This window comes from Chaetodon trifascialis, chromosome 6 (assembly GCF_039877785.1).
Source record: "Chaetodon trifascialis isolate fChaTrf1 chromosome 6, fChaTrf1.hap1, whole genome shotgun sequence".
Taxonomy (NCBI): Eukaryota; Metazoa; Chordata; class Actinopteri; order Chaetodontiformes; family Chaetodontidae; genus Chaetodon; species Chaetodon trifascialis.
Genome location: NC_092061.1, coordinates 29282061 through 29310013, shown reverse-complemented (window position 1 = coordinate 29310013; position 27953 = coordinate 29282061). Strand labels below are relative to the sequence as shown.

Genomic DNA, 27953 nt, shown 5'->3' with positions numbered 1-27953 from the left:
GGTGGCTGGTCTCAGATGATCTTGGAGGTGAACATGCTGGATGTGGAGGTCCTGGGCTTAATAACAGTATAAGTTTAATAACAGTTTCTACGGTTTCTGCGTTTGAAGACAAAACAGTACCCGTTGACTGCAGGAACCGATGAATTCTGTCTCTAATAGTAAGAATTTTATCATTCAGGTGGCATGGTGGAACAAGTGGTAACACTGTCACCTCACAGCTAGAAGGTCCCAGTTCGAATCCTGCTGTGGGCGCTAGTGGCGTGTCCTCCATCATGCCTTCAGTGCCTGCTGCTCGAGGAAAAAGGGCTTTTCTGTGTGGAGTTTGCATGTTCCCCCTGTGCTCACCTGGGGTATGATTAAAAGGCTTGAGTCAAAAATGGCTGCAGCTCCACCTCCTTGGCCACTGCCTCGAGGAATGTGAATATTAATACGGCTCAGAGGAGTAGCTTCATTTAGGTTAACATACTCTTCATGACACAGCCAGGTTTCAGTAAGACAAAATAAATCAATATTATGGTCTGATATTAACTCATTTACTAAACAGCTTTAGAGGACAGAGATCTGAAGTTAAGGAGTCCACATTTAATTCTCCCATCTTGTTGTGTTATTGTAATGGTTGATTTAATTTTTATTGGATTTTTATCTTTAACTCCTCTTCTCTGTACTTTTGGTTTACTTAGTAAACCAAAAGTAGAGAGAGAAGAGGGGGGGCAGACACAGTCTCTATGGAGTGTTGGGTGGGTAACTGCTCTAATGGAAGCGCAGAGAAGCGTGTAGGACTGCAGCTCTGCCTCCTGGTCTCAACTCTGAGGTGTCAGGGGTTAAGTTCAAAATTAAAATCGATCAGATTTCTAGAGATGAGAGCTGCTCCGTCCAAAGTGGGATGGATGCTGATGATGAAGCTGCCAATAATCAGAGTTGGTGGTGGTTGGAGTGACCCATGGGCTTCAGCTTGGGACTATGCTTCCTGCTGCTCGGGATCTGTTGACTGAGCCCAGACTGAGCTGTCGGCATGTGTGCAGATCAATTGCAGGATGTCTTTACTAACATTTTCATCCTCCCACTGCTCCAGTCTATTTCAAAAACACCACACTTGTCCCTGTCCTTAAAACCTAAAACCATCTGACTACCACCCAGTAGCACTCACCCATACCATCATGGATGCTTTTAAGCAGTTACTCAAAACCATTACCTCCTCTCTTCCTGACTTAGAGTACCCACTACAATTTACAAACAGACCACACTGGTAAACGGATAATGAAATCCCCCTAGCCCTCTACACTGCCCTTTTCTACCAGGATGTGAGGAAAATATATGTCAGAATGCTGTTCACTGACTACACATTTAATACCACTGTGCCCTCCAAGCTCATCATTGAGTTTGGACACCTGGGACTCAACACCCTGTGTGACTGGATCCTGAACTGCCTGACAGGCAGACCCCAGTCTGTGCTGATCGGCACAGATTACAACAGTGAGGACCTGACAAAAATAGCAAAACATGAACTCCTGGGTACTCTGCAACTTCTATGGGTGCACCATTGAGGGTATCTTGACTGCAGCACCAGCTGGTATGATAGTTATAGTGGCCTCAACCATAAAGCACCATAAGTACCAAAACTGCTTAGCACACAAAAACCACCAGGATGCACCTGCCAAGAACAAATCTGCCACATGGTAGTGCAAGAAGAAGGCCAACAGGATCATTAGGGACCCCAATCACTCCAACCACAAAGTGTTCTACCTGCTGCAATCCAGCAGATGATACCACAACCTCTGGTCATGCACCACCAAACTCAGGGACACCTTCAGACCATAAGACTATCGATCGCTTGAGCTTACCACTATGTCAGCTTAGTCACGGGTTGAAAGGTGTGATGGTACATAACATGCAACAGTAGAAATATGTCCCATCGGTAGAGATTGGCAATATTGTTTCCTCAATGGAAGCTATCCTTAAGCTGTCTTTTTCTGCTTGCCTGTATATTATTTTCCAATTTTTCATTGACATTATGGATATGTCTAAATACATATATCAGATTGATAGTGACACAACAAAAACAATTAATATTACTGATGAGTCCTCCTCCTCTTCTGCACGCTCTAACCTACTAAATTTTCCATTTTGAGTTAGTTTTAATGTTTCGTCTATTGTTTTAAAACTCAATTGTTGTCATAGACAAACTTTATTGTCATTCAGTAAACAGCAGGTGTACACCGAACAAAATTTCTATTGCAGCAGGCTCAGCACAGGGTTGAAAATAGTTAAAAAGTATAGTGTAGTATAGTATAGTATGGTATAGTATAGTATAAGTATAGTATGTGTATATATAGTATGTGTGTGTGTGTGTGTGTGTGTGTGTGTGTGTGTGTGTGTGTGTGTGTGTGTGTGTGTATGTGTGTACACACACACACACACACACACACACACACACACACACACACACATAATGAAGAGTATGTAGTAAAAATATGTACAATTATCTTAAAGAATGTTAAAATAAACAGAAGAATAATTATGGTATATACAGTACGTAAATAAAAAGAATGTACAATAAACAGTAGGAATATACATTGAGTTAAAAAATAGCATCATGGATATGTGGTAAGTGATGTGGTAAGTATGCATGATGGGACTTTGGCTTGATACAATGAGGTGTTAAAAATGTCCGTAAGCCAGCTAATCTGCACATTCTCTGAGCACCCGCCCAGGTATACTGTCAGGGCCTGGAGCCTTCCTTTTTTGAATTGACCCTCCTCAGAGACCTCTTCACATCAGCTGTGTTGAGACAGAGTGCCTCTTCATCCTGCTGGGGAACAGCTTTCGTTGCAGGAGTGCTGTTTAGTGCATTAAACCTTCCAAAGAAGATGTTGAGATCGTAGAGGAAGCCAGCATCATCATCGCACGCAGTAGGGGCTATCTTGTAATTTGTGATAGCCCGTACATCTTGCCACATATTCCTGGTGTTGGAATGGAAAAAATCCTGGATTTTTTGGCTGTGGGCACAATTTGCTAGTCTGACAGCATGGTTCAAGTTGGCTCTTGCTGTTCTTAGTGTCTCCGCGGGACCTGACTTGAAAGCTGAGTTGATGTCTTTCGCATACTTTGAGGCTTTGAGGTGGGAGGCTGTTCTGAATGCATCTTTGATGTTTGTGTAGGCCTTCTGTAGTGTGTTCCCTCCCCTGGTTGCACAATCCACATGCTGGTGGAAATGTGGGAGAACTGTCTTCATGTCAGCTTGGTTAAAATCACCAGCAGCAATGAAGAAGCCCTCAGTGCAGTTGATCTGTTTTGTTCTCCATGGAGCGAACGTTGGAGAGGAAGATGGATGGAAGCAGCATTTTATAGGGATTGGCTTTTAGCCTAGCTGTTAGCCCACCTCGGCAGCTGCGCTTTTGCCTCCGGTCACACCGCCTCCATTTGGATCTCTCTCGGCCTGTGCTGCTGGGCGAGTCCACTGCACCGTAGGCCACTGGGTCTTGCAGGCGAAGCACTCCAAGGCTACGTAGACACTCCAGAGTGGTTGTATCTACGAAGCACAAGTCACTGGAAGATCGTAATTCCAAAAAGAGCTGGTGATCATAAGATAAGATAATATATACCCTTATTAGTCCCACAGTGGAGACATTTCAGGTATTACAGCAGCAAAGTGGATAGCAAACATAGAGGGCATCAATAAAAAGTACATTAAAAATCAGGCTGGTAGGCAAACTGAAGTGGATCTAGCAATGGGCTCACCAGGGGCAGGACTTGAGGATCCTGGACTTGATGCCGTCTGGGCCTGCAGCCTTCTTCGCCTTGATCCTCTGGAGCTGGTTTCTCACCTGGGTTGTTGTGAGGGACAGGTTGGAGTAGGGGGCTGCATGCTGGAGGGTGTGGGTGGGGGGGGGTTGAGTTGCTGAGATGAGCAGTTGGGGGTGGCCGTGAGCTGAGTGTTGTAGAGGGGGAAAGGGGGGCTGCAGCATGGAGGACTGGGCTGGGGGAGGGGCAGATGACTGATCAAATCTGTTGAAGAACATGTTCGAGTCATTGGGAGTCAGGTTCCCTGTGGCCAGAGATGGTTTTTAGACCTCTCCAGACTCCACTGACATTTTTTTTGCTGCAGCTGATCCTCCATCTTCCTTTTGTAGGCGTTTTTCCCCTCTCAGAACTTACTTAGCTTCTTTTGCGCAGCCTTCAGCTCATCCTTATTTCCTGACTTAAAGGCTCTCTTCTTCTCCTTAAGGAGAGCATTTATGTCAGGGTTAATCCACGGTTTGTTGTTGGAAAAACACCATACAGTCCTGGTGGGTACAGTGTTTTCCACACAGAAGTTAATATAGTCTGTTATGCAGTGTGTGAGACCCTCAATGTCCTCTCCATGAGAATCACCGAATTCCTCCCACGTATGTATGGGAGTTTCAATGAAAGAAGAAAATAATCAAATGTGATGAAATATGGTATGGTTTGATTATTTGAAATAATTTCTAAATTGAATTTACCTAACAGTTACAATAATGTGATATTTTCTATTAACATGACAAAAAAATTACATATTCCATTCCTAACTCACACCCTCACTACTGCCATACTTAGTGGTAATGTAATATACATATTTTCCTGAACTGGCTCCATCTGCTCACTCATGTTGCTTACTGCTGGCAACAGAGGTGACCAAACTTTTTCCCTTGGAGAGCCAAAACTGAAATTGATGGTGGGCCATGGGTCAAAACCAAAAACCAGTCGTTTTCTCAATTGACTGACTTCCTGCACCCCCCGCCATGCTTTTTGTCGGAAAATTTCAAGAACTTACACGTATCGTCAAATGCAGTCGCAAAGACCATCAAATGTTATGATAAAAGTTCATCAGAGTTACCAGCCTCAGAAACCACAAATTAACAGCGCCTCAGATTAGAACCAACATAAATGCATCACTTCTCAACATCAACTGGTCAGAGGAGACTGTATAAATTAGGTCTCCATGATCAGATTGCTGCAAGAAACCATTTCAGAGGTGGAACAAGAAGAAGAGAATTGCTTGGGCCAAGAAACACAAGGAATGGACAGTAGACCAGTGGAAATCTGGCCTTTGGTCTGATGCATTCAAATTTGAGATTTTTGGCTCCACCCAACATGTCTTTGTGAGACGCAGAAAAGGTGAGCAGATCAATATGTGTGGTTCCCACCATGAAGCATGGAAAAGGAATTGTGATGGTGTGGGGGTGCTTTGCTGGTAACACCGTTGGTGATTTATTCACAATTCAAGGCGCACTTAACTAGCATGGCTACCACAGCATTCTGCAGCGATATGCCATCCCATCTGGTTTGCGCTTAGTGGGACCATCATTTGTTTTTAAACGGAACAATGACCTCAAATGCACCTCCAGGCTATGTAAGGGCTATTTGACCAAGAAAGAGAGCGACGGAGTGCTGCGTCAGATGACCTGGCCTCCACAATCACCTGACCTAAAGCAAATTGAAATGGTCCCATGGTTTGGGACAAGTTGGACCACAGAGTGAAGGAAAGCAGCCAACAAGTGCTCGGCACCTCTGGGAACTCCTTCAAGACTGTTGGAAAACCGTTCCAGGTGTCTACCACATGAAGCTGACTGAGAGCATGCCAAGAGTGGGCAAAGCTGTCGTCAAAACAAGTGGTGGCTACTTTGATTAATCTAAAATATATGACATATTCTGGTTTGTTTAACACTAACACTGAAATTCTAGTTAGATTTTGTTACACTTGCATGGTCTTTCTTTATACATATTTTGTATACATATCTGTTAGAGCACTATTTCAGGGGATCTAAGAAGATCTAGGATGTTCATTGCCAAAAAGTTTTTCACTCATTGTGCATATAACAAGTTGAACTAACTTTCCACAGTCATTTGACTCGTTCCCCAAAGTGTTGCCCTTTCAACACAGGTCTGCTATGGATTTCTTGTCAACATATTTGCACTGAGGCCATTTAGGTTAGCAACATATAACATATGAATTAAACCAAAATACTTCAGGGTCAAAATTTACATTCATTCCATTAGGTTTCCAAAGAGGTTAATTCTTTGCAGCACATTACTCTCCTCTCTTCAGCCTGCCCTCTGGCACATTTATAAGACATATAAAACCCACCCTCTTGAGATTATCAACCTGTTGAAATGATGAAACCTATGACCAAAATATTTTTGGTTCTTTGCTCTCTAGATGAGAACTCTGGAAGCAGTGGAAATAATTAATAAAAAGAGCTTTTATAAATTGCTATTATACAACATGCAAATTCTGTTCATGTTTCATCTGAGCACATTTTTAGGCTCTTCTGTAGCTCACCCTAATAGCAATATGTGGTTTTGAAAATATCAATCGCATGCTGATAAGAATTTTTGGGAAAACAAAATTAGAGACCATATCTTTAAGTAAGACTGCAATTTGCTGTACTCCTCTACAACAGGAGGTGCTGCAGAATTGTCTGGCCTTATTGATGTTGGCGATGAGGTCCTGTCTATCAACGGCTGTTCTCTGGAGGGCCTCATGCACCATGATGCCTGGAACATCATCAGATCCACTGACAAAGGCCCCAACCACCTCCTCATCCGCAAGCCATCAGTTGGTACCTGACTGTAATGACTGTAATGTAATGTAAGTAATAGAAACTTCCTGAGAAGGGCCAGTGTGAAACAACCCTCCAATGGTATGGTACATGGTATGGAGAATAAGTAGAAACAAGTACAAGCATTTCCCCCTTTTTACATTTTTTTTTTATAGACTTCATTTGAAATTTGTGTTTTGTCTTTTGTCTATATGTGTTTGTACTTATAAGTAGGTCAAATTAGATGGACGACAAAGTATTATAATTAGTGCTGTCAATCGATTAAACTATTTAATCGCGATTAATCGCATAAATGTCATAGTTAATCGCAAATGAATCGCACATTTTTATCTATTCTAAATGTCCCATTAATTATCATTTTAATACTGTTATCAACATGGGAAAGTGGATAGGCTTGCTTTGTGCAAATGCTTTTAATTGAAAACAATGTGTAGTGTTATATTTCACACTAACATTCTCATTTTGAGCAGTCATTCACATTTGAATGAATCAAATCTCACACAATTTAACACTGTCAATAAACAGATGACAAAAAAATAAATGCTTGGTTACAAAAAAGCCCCATCAACAACCCTTTCCAAGGGATCAAGACAGGGTGATACAAGATAAAGTTACAAAGTGCACATCATTGTAAACTAGGACTCAGGCTATAGTGCAGTTAAACCATGGCTTAAACTTTCCTTTCTTAAGTTTCCTTTGAACATACAAGCAGTCAGACTATAATGCTCTTCTGTTTATTCACCAGAGGCTTATCAACACAGCCTCTTATTTCTCTCCAGAAAGAATGAACATTACTTGGCTATGGCTGCAGTAAGCTTGTTTTTAGTTGCGGTATCCATATGCCTCTGTCCAACCTTTGGTCTCGTTAGTCGACCCATCTGGCAACTTTTTGAAACTAAACTTTCTATTCAGAATCTTGTTCGCATCCATTTCAGCGTTTCGCGCTTGAGATCCGCCTACACTTTCACAGCTAGCAAGCAGGCGAGACCAAAACATGCGTGGGGTGTGTCTATTGTTTTGTTTCCGGTTTACAATCGGATCCTGTAGTTTTTGTAACGTTACTAGCAGTGGCCACAGCTTATTAAAAACTACAATTTCACTAGGTCACAAAGAATGTTAATGGCGCGATAAAAAAATTATGCCGTTGATTTGCGTAAACGCCTTAATAACGCGATATTTTTGACAGCGCTAATTATAATGCATGATGCTGAATTTATTTCAGATGGGAAGTTCATTTTGTTTCAAATAGATTTACTTTGGAACAGTAAAGAAAACAATAAGATTGTCAGTTGTTCCTTTTTTAAAGAAATAAAGTCAGTATGTGAAAAGATCTATGGGCATGGTTAGCATTTATACTAACTTGTAAAATGGCAACTGTTAATAATAAATTGGGAAAAACATAGGTCTATAAAGTATTAGGCTCAACATCTGTGTATTCTAGGCTTCAGAAATAATCTGTGTATTCTAAGCTTCAGAAATGTAACTCTCTGACAAACTATTCTAGGTCCTCACCAACATCTCAAATCTTTTTATTCTATCTTTGTACTTTGGTGTTATAACATATTCACAGTTTTGGAATTGTGATATTGACTGTCCCACAGACCAAGTTGGGCCGGGTAGGGTGCTGTTCGATTGTATCTCTGGTCTGTGTGGTATTTTCTTAAATAGATCTAAGTGGATTGTATCAGCTTTGTCAAACACATTTTGGAAATACATTGACTTTTTTTTTTTTTTTCTGAATATACAAGTTTTCCAGTAAACCTTTCATGGCAAAGTTTCATTTTTAGCTCAGCTCCTATGTCTTGAGTTCAGGAAAAATGGAAACAATAAAGTCGTCCGTATTTTACACTTGGGAGTCACAAGCATCATCACCAAAAAAAGTACACTTGGACTTTGGCAAAACTTACTTAGAAATATTCGGCTTTCGGGTGAAATTTCAGGATGAACCTCAGGTCCTGTTTATATGACAGCGACAGCGTTTTTGGGGCTTAAAAACGCAAAAAAGTGAAAACGCCCTCCAGAGTGGAAATCTTAAAAACGCTCCACCATCGCAATCCCGTCTAAAGGGTAAAAACGCAAAAGTGTGCTTCAATCTGCCAGAGCCCGTCCCTTACATTCTCTGATTCCACCCACTTTTGCATCACCGTATGCATGCAGATCCCCTCCCCCTAAAAAAACGCTTGTCTAAACGTGGAATAAAAAGTGAGAATGCAACGCCACTTTTGCGTTTTCTGTTCAGATCGTTTCTGTGTAAACATAGCCTAAAATGCACTATAACCTTCACCGGTGAACTTAATTCGACCTTCTCTAAACTTTTAAATGTGTCCAACTGTTAACAATAATAACAATATTTCAGTACTTTTTGCACAACTTGCTGTTGTCTAAGAAAAAGATGAACGGCAAAATTCACAGCAGGTGTTTGATCCGAGAATCGACCAATAAATTTCCTGGTTCATTTAGAATTGGTATCTAAACAGTCCTCTTCATCATGCTGTTCACATTTTGACATCATGAGACTTCAAGAAGAGTGGGATGCCATGCCTCAGGAGACAATAAGTCAACTTGTGAACAGCATGAGACATCGTTGTCAAACTGTAATTGATGCTCAAGGGCACATGACAAGTTATTGAGACATTGACATTTTTTGTTGTGGTACACTCACCACTGTTGTTGGCTTTTGTTTCAGTAAATTGGTTGAGATGGAGAAATGACCATTGCATGCTTCTACTTAAATGCCCTACTTTCATGATATAATATCTCTGTCTTGTGAACTTTTACATTTTCCGTAAATTTCACCAAAAGCCAAACATCCCAAAGTTTTTGTGAGTAGTGTATGTTTTGTGGTTATCAATACTATGCAGAAGCAGTTTTTGACATTCCTGAATATTCACATTATAATTCCCTTGAAGCACAGGCAGACACAAGTGGTTTTCTTGCCCCTGGTTTATTTGCAATTTCTCTCCATATTCACCTTGAAAACTAAACACACCTTGCCAAGACTCTGAACATCCAGTGCACTGTAACATCCGGTTGTGTGGACACTGGTGTGGTTTGCGGCCGCTACTCACCGGTAACCTTCATCTTTTTAAAGTGTTTTATGGCCCAATGGACTCTGCAACTACACTAAAGTGAGAGTTAAATCATTCACTGTCTTCCAAAATATCAGTGATTCTCTTGCCATTCCGTTGTCTGTGAGGGGGCTAATATTAGCCTACCTGTTCGACATGCCAGCCGGTTTCGCGTCCCCATTTGGCCAATGGAGTTCACTATGTGGGCCAGCAAACTCTACATCTGGTCTGCACTAGTCTGGACTCTCCTGTCGCTATTCCATCAACCCGTGGCAGGCCTGCTCCGGTATTCGGCTGCTGAACTCCTCCGACTCCGTGTCCACCTGTCTGAGCCTCCGCCGGCTGCATTGCACCTTCACTGGGACATCGCCCTCCTGCCTCGCCAGAGATACATTCATCGCGGGTCTCGCCGGAATTTCAACATCAACAGCTCCAAAGCTATCCAATCCCTCTGGTCCACCACTCGTTGCCCTCCCAGGAACACTGACCAGGTTGCTGTCAACTTTGGTCTGCTTAACATCCGCTCACTCTCGAGCAAGGGTCATCTCATCCAGAATCTTGAAAGTTTTGGATTCCACAAATACACTGATTTTCCCACTCCACATAACTGACCATTTCTTCCTCTCATTCATTGTCACACTCTGCCTCTCCACCACTAAGCCATCACATCTTATCTCATTTTGGCACATTAATGACATCAATATGGATACCCTTGCCTCAAGTATTGCCAACATTCTGACTCCTGACTCTTCCTCCAACCCTGATGATCTGGCTGCTCAATATAACAGTGGTCTCACCAACATTCTCAACTCTCTTGCTCCTGTAAAAACTCGGTCTGTCTCCTTCTCCCATACTGCCCCCTGGTTCACCCCTGAACTCCGGTCCATGAAAGCCAAAGGTCGACAACTTGAGTGACCAGTAAAACTGGTCTTACTGTTGCAAGACATGGACAAAACTCACATATTACAGTATAAGGACTCAATTGCTTATACCAAATCCACTTACTACTCTGCCTTAATCTGTACAAATGAAGGTAAGACATTATTTTCACTACTCAACAAAATTCTCCAACCTCCTGACCCCCCCCCCACCCACCCACCCACCCACACACACACCTCTATTCCACCGCTACCTGTAACTCCCTACTGCTGTTTTTCAATTAGAAAATTGACAAAATCCACCAGGACCTACGTCCCAATATTCTGTCTCTCTCTTACTCCGACCATCTCCTGCATTGCCTGCCATTCTCCAGTTTCCAACTCCACGATGCTTCCCTAATCTCAGACCTCATCTGTAAATCCAAGCCCTCTATCCCTCTACATGTCCGCTAGATCCAATCCCCACAGCTCTGGTCAAATCCTGCCTCTCCTCTCTGCTCCCTGTCTTATCTGCCATCATCAACTCCACTGGAATTGTTCCCACACTCTTCAAAACTGCAGTTGTCACCCCAATACTGAAGCACTGAGTGCGGCCTTTGACACTATATCCCACGCTATCCTCCTCAATAGACTCTTTTCCATCTGTTTCACTCACACTCCCCTGACTGGTTTTTCGTTCCTATCTCTCAGGCTGCACTCAGTTCATCCAACTCAAAACTTTCAAATCACAAACCTCCCCTTTCACTTCTGGTGTGCCCCAATGCTCTGTCCTAGGGCCCCTCCTCCTCATTACCTACCTCCTTCCCCTTGGTAGCATTTTCCGTAAATTTAACATCCTCTTCCACTGCTTTGCGGATGACACCCAGCTCTACCTCTCCACCAAACCCAACTCCTCACTCCCACTCTCTGCTCTCATCAACTGCCTATCTGAAATAAAATCCTGGCTCACCTCAAACTTGCTAAAATTAAACAGTGACAAAACTGAAGTCCTCCTCATCGGCACTAAGTCCACACTCTCTAAGTCTGCCAGCTTCTCCCTTAGCTCCCTTAGCTTCCTTAAGTCTGACAGCTCCTCAGTCTCCCCTTCCCCTCAGGTAAAGGGTCTGGGTGTCATCCTCAATAGCTCACTTTCATTTCAATCTCACATTAATAACATCTCCCGGTCTGCATATTTCCATCTAGGCAACATTAATCATCTCCGTCCCTCCCTCACCCCCCGTACTACATCTGTCCTCATTCACAGCCTCGTCACCTCCCGTATCGATTACTGTAATTCCCTCAGCCGCTCGCATCATCACCAAAACCACCTCTTTTCACCACATCACCCCCGTCCTTCTGCAACTCCATTGGCTCCTGGTCAAATTCAGAATCAAATTCAAAATCCTCCCGTGTGCATTCAAAGCCATCCACAACCTCGCCCCTCCCTATTTGTCAGATCTCCTCCGTGTCGCCACCCCCTCCCGCTCCCTCAGGTCCTCCTCCTCCATCCACCTTACTGTGCTCCTTGCCCACCTTAGCACCATGGGGACCCGAGCTTTCAGCTGCTCTGCTCCCCAACTCTGGAACTCTTTGCCACCAGACATCCATAACATTGACTCTCTTCCTCACCTCAAATCCAGACTCAAAACCCACCTTTACAAGAAAGCATACTCTCTCTGATTGAACTGTCCAATTTTTAGTTCTCATTTGCGTATAGCTTTAGTTGTTGTTTTACTGTACTTGTTTTATCTTTGTAAAGTGTCCTTGAGTGTCTGGAAAGGCACTTTTAAATAAAATGTATTATTATTATTAAGAAAAAAAAAGTTGTGTTACGCTATGTTGTTAATCTAACAAAAATAGCATGCACAGTAGGGATGACGAGATTCATATCGGTGATCCGATACAAACGTTTGCGATGCGACTGCACCGGTAGATTCAAGATACATCGGATATAATTTACGGGTGAATTTATGGTGCATCTCTTCTATCCTGTCTGCATCGGTAAATTCCATGGTTGAATCGATTATTTCATGTTCTATTACTATTCCCTGCCTAGTCGTGTTTTCCAAGGCAATTTGAATGCACCATCGCTCCTCCTTCACTGACGCAAGCATTGTTCACAACATGGAGGGAAATGAGTCTAACATTAGCAGCGAGGAGATATTCAGTGCACCGAACAAGACACACAAATCAAACGTGTGGCAATATTTCGAGTTTTTCAAGCAAGAAGGTAAACTGGACAAAACGCACGCAATCTGCAAACAATGCCGAGCAGCAATCAATTACGTCAGTAGCACAACAAACCTGACTATGCACGCTGTTAATACTGTGCTTTCTGGAACTGTTAAACTGTGAAGTTTTATACGAGAGACAGAGAACATAATTCGGAGTAAGGATTGCTTATTAGAAATAAAATTGAATGCTCTGTCTATACATACTGAATTATGTGTTTTTTATAAATAGGATTTATTGGTTTGCTCAGTAAAAACAAACCAAATATTACAGGCATCTATCAAATTGATACAGAGAGTAAAGCAGAGTGCTACAAGAAATCTGATATGGGCACACTCTTGTACCACAACTAACTGTATCAAACTGGATCACATCATATTGAACCAAATCTCTTTGTAAGCAAGTCATATCATTATCAAATAATTTTTGAATCGCATCATATCGTGAACAGGACATCACATCGACAGAGGCTTCAGTGTATCGTTAATGTATCCTATCGGTGGCTGCATATCGAATCGGCCTCAGTGGTGGAGATATACATCCCTAATGCACAGCATGTGAAATAAGAATAGCACAAAGTAAAATACAGAAAAGTAAGACAGATACCTTGTTCGCTACATGCTGCATAAAACAGAATTGCCTTTGATCTTTGGAGGCTTCACATACACTTCCCGGGTCCCGGGTGCTGCTGCTTAACAGTCCCGCTCACAGGAGAGCAGCCTCAGGCAACTTGGCCTTCAGAATAAAAGCACCATTACATTTACTAAAGAAAATAATATTTAAAGGACAAATGCAACTTAAATGAATTCCCAATTATGAAATTAGACATAGAAAAAATAAATGATATGAAAACAATATATTGGCAACAATTACGCTCCCACCAAATCACACAAGCCTTAAAGGTGACATATTATAAAGCTTTTTCAATAAGTTACATAGGTCTATGATTTCCATAAAACATGTTTCTGAAGCTGTTTGCTGGAAATGGCTTTTAGGAAAAGATTCTTGCCTCCCTTTATTTCCCTCTGTTTCAGTCCCTCTCAGAATGTGCTGTTTCTGGTGTCTGTAGTTTTAAATGCAAATGAGCTGCTGCTGTCCCACCCATATTACCGTGGTAATGGGGAGAGCGGAGAGCGTAGGCTCACGTTGCACTACGCATGTGAAAGTAGCGGACATGGCGGGAGTAAACAGACCGAGATCGTCAGTAGTTGAACCATACGTGTTCAAACCTGAATTGGATCCTGAAGGAGGGGAGGCTCCTATAGAACCTCAGAGTATTCAGCAGGATGCTTCTGAAAGGTTAGTCTAAAAACGTCTTTCTATTTTTTCTCTTCAGTATGAGCACCGCCTGTACAGGAGACAGCGTGAGAGGCCCGCAGTTCAGACAGTCAGTGCTCACTTTAGGAAGCACCAATCCTAATTTGCAGCATACCAGAATGACAGGGAGAAACTCAGCTAAAAGCCTCTGCATCCGAACAAAACATAATTCATACAGCAATAAATCATATGGGCATGTGACGAAAACACGGAAATAGCGTATGTCCACTTCAGCGCTCTGCTGATTTCACCACGTCACACAAACCACACAAGCCTGGTATCATATGAAAGCAGAGAGTCCAAAGGTCCTGGTTGTTTATATAAAGAGGAGGGGGTTTCTGAGACATTGACCAGTCTAACTGCGCTGTTAGTTTCAGCGTTCCGTCTCATTTACACATGCAGGGGCAGAGCACACAGACGACACTGCTGAGCAGCACTACTGACCATTCAGCTCAGGCTGAGAAAAAGTAGCTAGCTGGACCACACACATTCAAATGTAAAAAAAAAAGGGGTGCTGTTATTTGCTGAAAATGCTGGTATGCAACGTTTCTTATATCTTTAGCTTTATACATGCATGAATTGTCTTTTTTTTTTTTTATTTGATTGTATCAGTGCACATGTGGAAATTGTGCAACAATGCAGTCAGAGCATGAGAACATATGCTGCCGGGAGGTGCCACAGGTCACAGTATCTTTACCTGCACTTACAGTATGATCGCAGTGTATGATTGCAGATAACATGCCACTGCAGATACTGACCTTATGTTATGCATAACAGGTTACAAGACGGCTGCAGCAGCTGGATGAAAGGCCTCCAGGCATGATCATCCAGGTTTAGAACCTGTTTGCTTAAATGTGCATACAACACTTACAGGGTTGACAACGGTCCTTTACAGCTATTGGGGACAGAGTATTGAGTTTCATCTTAACCAGTTTCATTGTTCATATGCCATAATAAACTAAATAAAGTCAGTCATATTTTTTCTTGAACATATGGCCAAGTTTTTTCCTTAGCAAATATTGTATATTACACATTTATTCACATGAAATAGATATAGATATACAATAAATATTTATTGACTGCAGTCATGAATAGTTGTACATGAAAATACAGTACAAGTGAAGGAATGACTGAATCCATATTAGAAAAATGTGAATACAGATGTTGACATTATAGAACCTTTGACTAACATAATGTTCAGTTTTCTCAGTTGTTACAGGTATCTAGCCTATGTGAGTTTTGTGAGCTGGTACTGGAGCTTCCTCGGCCAGAAGATTTGTGTAGTCATCCCATCACGCGTAGTATTTCAGATACATTGGGAGTTTCCTGACACCCAGGGAAGATACGCCCCCCGTAGCTGGTGATGACCTCCTTGTCTGGATACTAATATTGTGAAGACACGTCCAGCAGGATGTTTAACTTCAGAATCTCAGCTCTGTACTATGATGGGTCAACAAAGATCTTCTCCATGATCATGTCCATCAAATCATCAATTTACCTGTGCAATACACAGACACACAGAAAAATGTGAATCATTGGTATCATTTATTACATTATTCAACAACTGTTAATATAGTGACATTTTGCACTTTGAATTCTGTATTTAAGTGTGTAGTTTTTGGTTTATTGTGTTACATGTACAATATAAATGTTTGTTTTTTGAGTGAAAAAAAAAAGTTAACACGAATGTGGCCTCAGTCTTCATTGGTTTGGCTCTGCACTCTCCCTTCATGAACTCTGGAAAGCTCAGTTTGAAAAGAGGATCCCCTGATGATGTGGTGGTTTTTCCTCTAACAGCATTCTCGCTGAAATGCAGTGCGAAAGTATATTTTTATGATAACAGGCCATACTTAGGAGTAAAACATGACAGCAGTGTTACAGTGTAAATTCAAGCTCACTGCTACACTTGATCAACAGCAGGTAACTGTAATGATGCACTGGCCTATATAAAAAGAGAGAAGTGACATCAGCTTTATCTTACATGCATGTGCTAACAGCTGCATGTGTAACAGAGTTAGAAATAACCATTATTATGAATTTCCACAAAATTCGTGTGTTTGTTTTGTATATGTAGAGTTTTGAGGCCACCTGGTGGATTGATAGCACAGCTGCGGGCATGATGTTCCTCTTTGCACACCGGACATGCCTCAGCAAAGGAAAATACTCCCGTCACATGCATTATGACTGTAAACATTACTAACCTGTAATTTGAAAGTTACAGACGTCAGTGCGCAGAAATAGCGCTTTTATTCATAAGTAGCATTTTGGTCGGGAGTTAAGCTAACGCTTGCTAGCTAGCTAGCTAGCTAGCTGGCTGGCTTCCCACCATAACGTCTGCTGTGATGTTGTTCATGATTTCTTTATTCTGTGTTGCACAGATCTGTTTGCAGCTGCATACCACACCACTGATGACCGCTGTGTGTGTGTTACTCACTTTTATACTAGGTGGGCTTTGTTAAATGTTCTGTATATGGGTTTTATATATTATTGTTGTATGAATGATGTAAAAACTCTTAATACTTAGGTGCTCTATCTGGATTCTGGACATTTATTAATACTATAGGATCACATTTGTTTATGTTAGAATGAATACCAAGAAGAGAGACTGAAAATTGTTTTGTGTGTGAAAATGTGTAAACAAAAGGAAAATACTCCCAAGCTGGAGATCTGCTTGCAGCTGCATACCACACCACTGATGACCGCTGTGTGTGTGTTTCACTTTTATACCAGAATAAAGAAGAGGCTAGAGTGAGAGCAAGACCTGTCTGACTGTGCCGTTTATCTCGCACCATAAACAAAGGGGACAGAACCATCACAGATCCACAGATAAACAGCAGATGTTACACTGGTGCCGTGACCTCGTGATTCAAGATCGGCTGGATACAGATCGTGTGACTGGGGCTGCATCGTGGATTGTGTGGAAGAAGCTTGTGGTGGAGCATCGCCTGTCCTGTAGTCTGGTCAGGTGCTCAGGACTACAAAGACCTCACTGACTACTTGAGATTCTGGTTGGATTGTTTGTGTTTGCACTGTTAAGCCTGATTTTAGTTTCATTTTGCTTGTGTTTTCATGTTTAAATGGCTAGTAAGTTCCAGCAAAGTGTTGAGCCTGATTATAGTCACCTCTCTTTTGGGAGGGGTAGAGGTGTAATGGGAGTTCATTCACGGTCAAGTGGGTCTGTTGGGAGGGATGTGGGTGCTTCGCCTCTGTTGCCTGAAAGAGATAGGGACTTGGGGTTGAGTCAGGATCTGGCTGAGTCACCTATGGGACAGATGTCAGGGAGCGGGCCACATCATTCAACACCCGGTGGTGAGAACGACACATTACACCAACTTAGTGGCATGATCTATCAGTTGGGCTCACAAATAGGAGAATCTATTGCTGCCAGAATTATGTCAAGTGGAGCCACTAGTAATGTTTACCAAGCTGGCGGTTTTTCACACAATCAGGCTACTCAGTCTTGTTGCAGGGTCAATACACTGGCAGACATCAATGTCACAGTGAAATCTGACAGGGAACCTGTTATTTTCAGGGGTGATAATACTGACAAATACACTGTGTCTGAGTGGGTTGAGTTGATGAAAACATACATCAAGAAGCAAAACTATGGTGTCTCACTGCAGGCAGAAGAGATAATGGGGAGGTTAATGGGGAGAGCCAGGCATGTGGTTAAGATAGGCTTGAGAAGTGACCCCTCACTTGACGCCACTCGCACCCCAGATGTAACATATGACATACTGATACAGTATTTCAGCAACACATCCTCATGCCTGCCTCTACAAGACTTCTACTCTACTCTCCCAACTCAGGGAGAGAATCCTGCAGACTATTGGATACGCCTCAACAAGGCTGCTGACTTGGCCGAAGAAGGTTCGAAGCATCAGGGTAAACACATGGAGAACATGGGAGGAGAGATTGCTAAGATGTTTGTGAAACATTGCCCAGATCCAGAGCTTTCATCTGTGTTTAAATACAAGCAGATACACGAATGGACATCAAAAGAAATACAGGAGAGGATTGATGAGTATCAGAGGGAGCGGGTGTCTTCTATGAAAATGAACTTACCTGAGACTCATGCAGCTGCACTGTTTTGCAATGAGATACATGCAGAGACCGTTGGTACTAGTGCAGCGCGGGCATCCAGTGCTGACTCTCCCTCTTTCCTGGCTCTCTCTCTTGGGGTTGCGCCGTCTCTCTCTCCCTCACCTGTCATATCCCAGAACCAGCAGCAGTCTGTCTCCTCAGTCCCTCAGAGCCAACTGCCATGCCTCTCCCCTTCGTCGCAGCATCAACAAAAGACTCATTGTCCCCTGCCACCGTACCAGGAGGCCTCTCCCCCACCCATGCCACAGAACCAGTCATCTCTCAGTTGCAAACAAGGCAGTGATGCTATGCTAAATGAGATAATGTCAATGCCCAGGGAGCTTTTGTCTAAAGTAAAAGTTGATGATGAAAGACCCCCCACGCGGCGTGGCAGCAGACAAGTTTGGGCTCCGACCCATACTATTCGTGAAACATGCTGTCAGGTCTGTAATGATGGAAGTCACACCACAGAGTCCCATTGCCGATCTGCCCATCTCTGCTTTGCATGCTTCAAGCCTGGCCACACAAGGCGCGCGTGTGCCAGCAGATCATCAGCTAGTGACAATGTGTAGGAAAACTAGGTGACCTGCACTTTGAGGGAGGCTGTACAGGTCATGAAGGAAACTCCCATGTACGCGATGCTGCAGAGCTCTATGACAGTATCAAGGATTTGGATAACACTGAGACAGTTTGTTTTACACTTCTGTTGCAGTTGGAAACAAAGTGACTCTTCATGCCATGTTGGATAGTGGTTCGATGGCTTGCTCGCTGAGTGGAGAAGCACAGAGGAAGCTTATTGAAGCTGGTGTGGTCGATCTGTGCAGTCAAGAATTAACAGATGTCGTCTTTGTTGGATGTGGCGGTGTTCGTGTGAAGAGTGAATCAGTGGTGAATCTTGAGATGGAATTCTATGGATGCAGAGTGTTGGTTCCCACTTTTGTTGTGGAGAACCAACAGGATGATTTGATTGTTGGATCCAATGTTATTAGGCACCTTATCCGCAAATTCAAGAAGGATGCAAAATACTGGGAAGTTGTGTCAATGTCTGGCTATGGCAGCCAGGAGCTTGAGCAGTTTCTCTCTCTGCTCGCTGGCCTGACACGGTGGTCTGAAGATGAAGCCCCAGACAATGTGGGCACAGTCAGATGCAACAGAGCTGTCACTTTTCCTCCTGGCAGTGAATACCTGGTGTGGGGGAGACTTCCTAAAAATGTGAAGGTATCTCCAGGCAGTACTGTCATGACTGAGCCAACAAGTTCTCGCTCTGCACCCAGGGGCATCATGGTTGCCAGAGTGGTGACTCCTCTCTGGGTTGACAGGTGGGTTCCGCTGAAGATCCTCAATGTTTCTCACAGCCCTGTTATCTTGCGGAAGAACGCCAAACTTGCTGATGTTTACACCTGCCTCGCACTCGAGGATATGGAGACCCTGGAGCTCAGGAGTTCTCAGCAGGTTACATCTGCCGAGCCTACTGGAATACCTGCTCCGACAGGGGATACTATGGCGGTGAAAGAAAGGTTGTAGCGTATCGGCCTGGGAGACCTGGACCTCGAGTCTTGTGACGTGTCAGCAGATTGGAAGAGGAAGTTGGGTAATCTTGTGATCAAGTACGAAGATATCTTCTCCCGCCATCATTTGGACTATGGCGAGGCCACAGAGTTTGTGCATAGGATTCGGCTCATGGACGAAAGACCGTTCTGCCTGCCCTACCGACGTGTGCCACCCGCTGAATACCAAAAGCTTTGACAGGTTCTCAACGAGATGGAAGAGAAGGAAATAATCAGGAAGTCCACCAGCGAGTTTGCTTTGCCACTTGTTCTTTTGTGGAAAAGAAATGGTGATTTGTGGGTGTGCACAGACTTTCAATAGCTCAACAAATGAACCCTGAAGGATGCTCATCCCCTTCCGCACCAAGCTGACTGCTTGGCTGCCCTGGGAGGAAATGCGTTTTTCAGTACGATGGACCTGATGTCAGGCTTTTACAACATGCCACTGCATGAGGAGGACCGCAAGTACTCAGTGTTTACAACACCCATGGGTTTGTATGAGTACAACCATCTCCCGCAGGGCTTGTGCAACAGCCCAGCCAGCTTCATGAGGATGATGACCTGTAAATTTGGCGACCAGAACTTCCTCAGCCTGTTGTGCTACCTTGATGACTTGTTGGTCTGTACACCAACTGAGGAATTGGCTCTGCAACGGTTAGAGCTGGTTCTCAGTCACCTTCGCCAGCACAACCTGAAACTGGCCCCAAAAAATGTTGGCTGCTCAGGAGGTCTGTGAAATTCCTTGGACATATCATTGATGAGTCTGGTGTGTCTACTGACCCTGCCAAGGTCAACGCTGTCAGCAAGGTGACCACTGCAGATCTGATGGAACCTGATGGAATCACTCCATCTCAGTCTCGTGTTAGATCATTCTTGGGGATGATGAACTATCACCAACATTTTGTGCCCAACTATTCCTCCCTAGCAAGACCTCTCTTTGACCTCCTGGCTGGCCAAAAGCAAAAGCGTGTGGGCAGGCGCTGTGCAAAATGCACTCCTCAGTCACGGAAGTTGACACCTGCCGACTGGACACTTGGGCTGAATCGCATTTCACCCCTTGGCCCTCCCCCTTGGCCCTACCCCTCCGTTTTGCGCGTTCACGTGGAGGGGTTGGGGTGTCCCAATTCCCATTATGACGGAGGGGTAGGGGGAAGTGGTAGGGCTATGTACCCCTCCAAACGGAGATTTTTCTGAGGCACACTCCAAATGGAGGGGTACGACAGATTTCTCAGAATGCCTTGCAAGACCGGTATTTTCTCCATGAACGAAGTTTTAAAATATACGAAAACCACTTTATTGTCTATTTTAACGTTGTTTCAATGTGTAGTGGTCATTTTCCTCGTAAAAAAAAAAACCCCGAAAAAAATCGATAGTAGTCAAGGCTTCAGTTACGAGGTTACTGAATCCCAGGCATCCTGACAGGCATCCCAGTACTGTAGCCAGGCTGACAGAGAGCCATAATTCTCTTGAACCATGTATTCCTTTAGCTCTGAACAGTAATGACTTCATGAGCTTCTTTAATGATAAAATTCTAACTATTAGAGACAGAATTCATCGGCTCCTGCCGTCAACAGGTACTGTTTTGTCTTCAAACACAGAAACGGTAGAAACTGTTACTCAGTCTGTCGCAGTTTTAGACTGTTTTACTCCTGTCGACCTTCACCAACTAATTTCAATAATTTCATCATCAAAATCATCAACCTGTAAAGAAGTATTACCTCTAATTGACTCTTCAGTATTAGACATGATCAATCTGTCTTTATCAACAGGCTACGTACCACAGTCCTTTAAAGTAGCTGTGATAAAACCGCTACTTAAAAAGCCTACTCTTGATCCAGGGGTTTTAGCCAACTATAGACCGATATCCAACCTTCCCTTTCTCTCAAAAACTCTTGAGAAAGCAGATGCCAATCAGCTGTGCGACTTTCTAAACAATAATAGTTTATTTGAGGATTTCCAGTCAGGATTTAGAGTACATCATAGCACAGAGACAGCACTGGTTAAAGTTACAAATGACCTTCTAATTGCATCTGATAAAGGATTTGTCTCTGTACTAGTCTTATTGGATCTTAGTGCTGCATTTGACACCATTGACCATGGCATCCTATTGCAGACACTGGAACATTTCATTGGCATTAAGGGAACTGCGCTAAGCTGGTTTAAATCCTACTTGTCAGATCGCTCTCAGTTTGTACGCGTTAATGACGACTCCTCTGTGCTCACTAAAGTCAGCTATGGAGTTCCGCAGGGTTCTGTGCTTGGACCAATTCTATTCACCTTATATATGCTTCCTTTAGGTAAGATTATCAGGAAGCACTCAATAAATTTTCATTGTTATGCAGATGATACCCAGCTATATTTATCAATGAAGCCGGAAGAAACCAGTCAGTTAACTAGACTACAAGCATGTCTTCATGACATAAAGACCTGGATGACCTGCAATTTTCTGATGCTAAACTCAGACAAAACTGAAGTTATAGTAGTAGGCCCTAAACATCTTAGAAACTCACTTTCTGATGACATAGCAGCTATGGATGGCATTGCGCTGGCCTCCAGCACCACTGTAAAGAATCTGGGAGTTATCTTTGACCAAGACATGTCCTTTCACTCCCATGTAAAACAAATTTCAAGGACAGCCTTTTTTCACCTACGTAATATCGCAAAAATCAGGCATATTTTGTCTCAAAATGATGCAGAAAAACTAGTCCATGCTTTCGTAATTGCTTTTCGTAATTTCCAGGCTGGCAATTCCTTACTATTAGGCTGCCCAAATTCATTGCTGAATATTCACCAGTTGCTCCAGAATGCTGCAGCACGTGTTCTGACAAAAACCAGGAAGAGAGATCATATTTCTCTGATACTAGCCATTCTGCACTGGCTCCCTGTAAAGCTTGGAATAGAGTTTAAAATTCTCCTCCTTACTTACAAAGCCATAAATGGCCAGCCACCTTCTTATCTTAAAGAGCTCATAGTACCTTATTGCCCCACTCGAACACTGCATTCCCAGAATGCAGGTCTACTTATGGTTCCTAAAGTCTCAAAAAGCAGAACAGGAGTCAGAGCATTTAGCTATCAAGCTCCTCTCCTGTGGAACCATCTCCCAGTCTTTGTCCGGGAGGCAGCCACTGTCTCTCCATTTAAGAGTAGGCTTAAAACTTTCCTTTTTGATAAAGCTTATAGTTAGGGCTGGCTCAGGCTTGTCCTGGACCAGCCCCTAGTTATGCTGCTATAGGATTAGACTGTCGGGGGACCTCCAAAGATACACCGAGCTCCTCTGTCCTTTTGTCCCTCTCCATCTGCACGCTTTCATGTCCTACCACGGCGTGTTACTAACTTAGCTCCTTCCCCGGAGTCTCTCTGCTTTGTCGTCTTGCAGGTTCCCATGGACAGTGGCTGAATCTGGATTGTGGATTGCAGCTGCGTCTCCTGCCTTGGCCCTGCCTGACATCCACTGCAACCACTACTGTCATTACATCCACTGTCACTGTTACTGTGATTGCATGTCTGTCTCTCTATCTCTCTCTCTCTCTCTCTGACTGCATTTCTGTCTGTCTGTCTGTCTGTCTGTCTGTCTGTCTGTCTGTCTGTCTGTCTGTCTGTCTGACTGTCTGACTGTCTGTCTGTCTCACTCTCCCTCTCTTGTTCTCCCTCTCTCACCCAACCGGTCAAGGCAGATGGCCGCCCACCCAGAGTCTGGTTCTGCCCGAGGTTTCTGCCTGTTAAAAGGAAGTTTTTCCTTGGCACTGTCGCCAAGTGCTTGCTCATGGGGGAATTGTTGGTTCTCTGTAGATAAAAGAGCTTGGTCTGCACCAGCTCTATATGGAAAGTGTCCTGAGACAACTTCTGTTGTGATTTGGCGCTATACAAATAAATTTGAATTGAATTGAATTGACAAGGTAAGTATGTGATTCTGCCGTTTACTTATTTGCATGCTCTTTATGTTTAAAGCCAAACATAAGCGACACTTACATTTCGCTGTATGAACTGAATACTGGAAATTCTATGTCATACAAACGTGATACATATCTTGAGTGCATGAGTTACGTATCTTGAGCTAACATGATAAGTTTCTGGGGTGCACATGATCTCTTCTTCATGTCCCTTTAGGGGCTCCGTGGGCTGTCTAAACCGGACCTTTCCCCCCGGTCTTCACAGCGGTGCACTGCATCAAGTGAAACTTGAACCAGTCTGCTTATTCCTTTATTTCTTTAACACATTGAGTTTAATTGTTCATTTAAGTTTAAGAGAATGGTTCATACAGGAATAAAAATCCATTTTTTGTTTTTCCTCAATATTATGCTATGATGATAATTCTGTCTTATCAGAATCAGAATTACTTTATTGATCCCTGAGGGGAAATTGTTTTTCTTACAGATGCTCCTCACAAAAATAAAATTAGAAGAGAGAGAGAGAGAGAACATATATATATGAAAAATATATAAAAGAATTGGACTCTGCTTTGGTTGTTGCCTTTGGTCCACTTGTTCCAGGATGAACCTAGAAGAAGCTAGATGAAGTCTGTCGTTGCTCCTGTACACTACACTCAGTGAACATTGCAAGAGATACAAAGAGCTTTTCCAGACAATTGTCTTCTCCCTAAACATCATTTAGAGCATTATGCTGTTCTCATTTGCCTTTTTGGCCCTCTTGTCCATACATGGACTATGAGATTTGAAGCAGAACATAGTTTTTTTAAACAGATTGCTCGCCATACCAACTGTTTTAAAAACACACCTCCAACACTTGCCAGAAAACATCAGCTTATGATTGCCTCTGACTTGCACTCTTCTGACCATAAGAGAGCTTTGGTGGTAACTAGTGTCTCATCAGTACCAATTGATGTGTTGCAATATGATATTGCAGTTGCTGTTAAACAAAGATTGCCTGATGAGACTGATGTCCATTTTACAAACACTCTGTCATGCCGTGGTATGAACTACAACAAAGGAATGATTGTTGTCCATGGGCATTTCTTTGGTCTCACAGAGTTTGCTGAAATTCTGCAAATTTGTATTTTACAGGGCAAGATACATTTTATTGTGAAAAAGTTCTCTAGTTGGTATAGAGAGCACTTTAGAGCTTTCGAACTGGACATGTCACATGTGAGAGAGGTGGCTCTGATTGAGCTTGGGGAACTACTTGATGACTACCTGTTAGCTGCCTATTCAGTGGGAAGCCTGCGTCTGGTTACTCTGAAAAGACACACTAACTTGCACAGAAAATGGGAGTGATGTAGTAGTGAAGTATGTTCTCCCACATCACATGCCACAGTTGGTCATAAAATCATGCTTCATGTTTGGAGTGCAACTAACTTTAATGATCAGTTAATGTCTCTGAATGTTGTAGGTTTGTCTTGGTTGACATGCCTCTGCAACATCGCGTGGCAGACGGGGACAGTGCCTCTGGACTGGCAGACTGGGGTGGTGGTCCCTCTTTTTAAAAAGGGGGACCGGAGGGTGTGTTCCAACTATCAGGGGATCACACTCCTCAGCCTCCCTGGGAAAGTCTATTCCAGGGTACTGGAGAGGAGAATCCGGCCAATAGTCGAACCTCGGATTCAGGAGGAACGATGCGGTTTTCGTCCTGGCCGTGGAACACTGTACCAGCTCTATACTCTCCACAGGGTGTTTGAGGATGGGAGTTTGCCCAACTAATCCACATGTGCTTTGTGGACTTGGAGAAGGCATTCAACCGAGTCCCTCGCATCATTCTGTGGGAGGTGCTCCGGGAGTATGGGGTTGGAGGCCCTCTATTGAGGGCTGTACAGTCCCTGTGTAACCGGAGCAGGAGCTTGGTCCGCATTGCCGGCAGTAAGTCGGACCTGTTCCCGGTGCATGTTGGACTCCGGCAGGGCTGCCCTTTGTCACCGGTTCTGTTCATCATTTTTATGGACAGAATTTCTAGGCGCAGCCAGGGGCCGGAGGGGGTTCGGTTCGGGAGCCGCCAGATTTTGTCTCTGCTTTTTGCGGATGATGTTGTCTTGTTTGCTCCCTCGAGCCAGGACCTTCAGCATGCACTGGGGCAGTTCGCAGCCGAGTGTGAAGCAACTGGGATGAGAGTCAGCAGCAACCTCCAAGTCCGAGGCCATGGTTCTCGACTGGAAAAAGGTGGTTTGCTCCCTTCAGGTTGGGGGAGAGTTCCTGCCTCAAGTGGAGGAGTTTAAGTATCTTGGGATCCTGTTGAGAGAAGGGTGGAGGGAAGGATGGAGCGTGAGATTAACAGGCGGATCGGTGCAGCAGCTGCAGTAATGCGGTCGCTGTACCGGTCTGTCATGGTGAAGAAGGAGCTGAACCGAAAGGCAAAGCTCTCGATTTACCGGTCAATCTACATTCCTATCCCCACCTATGGTCATGAACTTTGGGTCATGACCGAAAGAACGAGGTCCTGGATACAAGCAGCTGAAATGAGTTTCCTCCGCAGGGTGGCGGGGCACTCCCTTAGAGATAGGGTGAGGAGCTCTGTCACCCGGGAGGAGCTCAGAGTAGAGTCGCTGCTCCTCTACATTGAGAGAGTCAGCTGAGGTGGCTCGGGCATCTCTATCGGATGCCCCCTGGACGCCTCCCTAGGGAGGTGTTCCAGGCATGTCCCACCGGGAGGAGGCCCCGGGGAAGACCCAGGACACGCTGGGGCGACTATGTCACTCGGCTGGCCTGGGAACACCTCGGGATCCCCCTGGTAGAGCTGGGGGAAGAGGGAAGTCTGGGTGTCCCTGCTCAGACTGCTCCCCCCGCGACCCGGCCTCGGATAAGCGGGAGAAAATGGATGGATGGATGGATAATGTATTGATAATTTTTAACTTATCAGTCATAGCAAAAAAATATGCCACAATAATAAATTATGTTATTCCATTTGTCCCTGTCCAATCATCATTTCCTAGTGTTCAAATTATTTTTGTTCAACCAACAGCCCACAACAAACAAGCAAACAAAAAAAAATCACAAGAACAGGAGGATGTTCAGAATTTATTCTTGATAATATCATGAATACAACGTAATAAAACAAACAAACAAACAAACAAAAAAAAATGTTGCTGATTAATTTTTATCATGTGTAGATCTGCTTAGCACAATGTTTGTATTATCAAAGGATGTACGGATTGTTACATGGATTTTCATTGTGTATCCTTTGCATTAGATTAAAGGGATAGCTTTGTTCTGTTAATGTGCGGTTGTATGAGGTACTTATCCCTTGTAAGTGTATAACCTGCAGTAGGTGACGTTAGCTTGCCCCATGTGGAGAAGCAGCGTGTAGTATGGGTTAAGTAGAGTATTGTATTGCCACCTGAATGAGAGGTCAACTAAAGAAAATGTTAATTTTGGTGTACACTATATTTTGAACACTGTTCAGTGGCAAAATATAGTGTATGGCCAGCACAACTGCAATTATGCATAGAAATACATTAATTGTACAATGTACGAAATGTAGTAGGGGCTGCACGGTGGCGCAGCAGGTAGTGCGCGTGCCTCACAGCAAGAAGGCTGCCGGTTCGATCCCCGGGTCAGGCGGGGCCTTTCTGTGTGAAGCTTGCATGTTCTTCCCGTGCATGCGTGGGTTCTCTCCGGGTACTCCGGCTTCCTCCCACATACCAAAAACATGCTCATTAGGTTAATTGATGACTCTAAATTGTCCGTAGGTGTGAGTGTGAGTGTGAATGTTTGTTTGTCCTTGCATGTGGCCCTGCAATCGGCTGGCGACCGGCTCAGGGTGTACCCCGCCTCTCGCCCATTGTAGCTGGGATAGGCTCCAGCCCCCTGCAACCCCGAAAGGGATAGGCGGTATAGATAATGGATGGATGGACAAAATGTTGTGCCAAAATAACCATTTGCAGCAACACAATAATCTACTTTTGTGCTGTTACTACAAACTGTTTCGCCACACGGGGTGAGCTGACATGTACTGCAGGTAAGACACTGACTTAGGATGAGTACCTCCTACAACCTCACATCAAAAGACCTAAACTATGCCTTGAGGTCAAGTTTAATGTTTTTGTTTTTATATACATGCACACTCATACTGTAAGTACTTGTCTTAAATTAACTTAAGTGCCACTGTTGTTCTTGTGAGAAATTCAATGTGTTTTTGTTTTTTCTTAAGGTCTCCACAATGACCCTGCCTATAACACAAAGGGTCATCCTGGGTGAAGATGATGCCAGGAAGCTCATTCTGCCAGCAGGGATACCGGAAACCATAGACAAATTGTGCCAGACAATAAAGATGAGTTTTGGATTGCAGCAAGATTTCTGGCTTCAATATCAAGATGCTGATTTT

At 43.7% G+C, this 27953-nt stretch overlaps 1 protein-coding gene across 4 annotated transcripts in view; it reads left to right on the top strand.

Moving 5' to 3' along the window:
- Positions 1-7911, top strand: part of pdzd2 (PDZ domain containing 2) — a 125545-nt gene extending 117634 nt beyond the window's left edge. For all 4 annotated transcript variants that reach the window (XM_070963629.1, XM_070963632.1, XM_070963630.1 and 1 more), the window contains one exon: positions 6423-7911. In XM_070963629.1, the coding sequence (XP_070819730.1) occupies positions 6423-6589 (167 nt within the window). In that variant the 3' untranslated portion in view covers positions 6590-7911. The remainder of the gene's footprint in view (positions 1-6422) is intronic.
- Positions 7912-27953: the final 20042 nt, after the last annotated feature.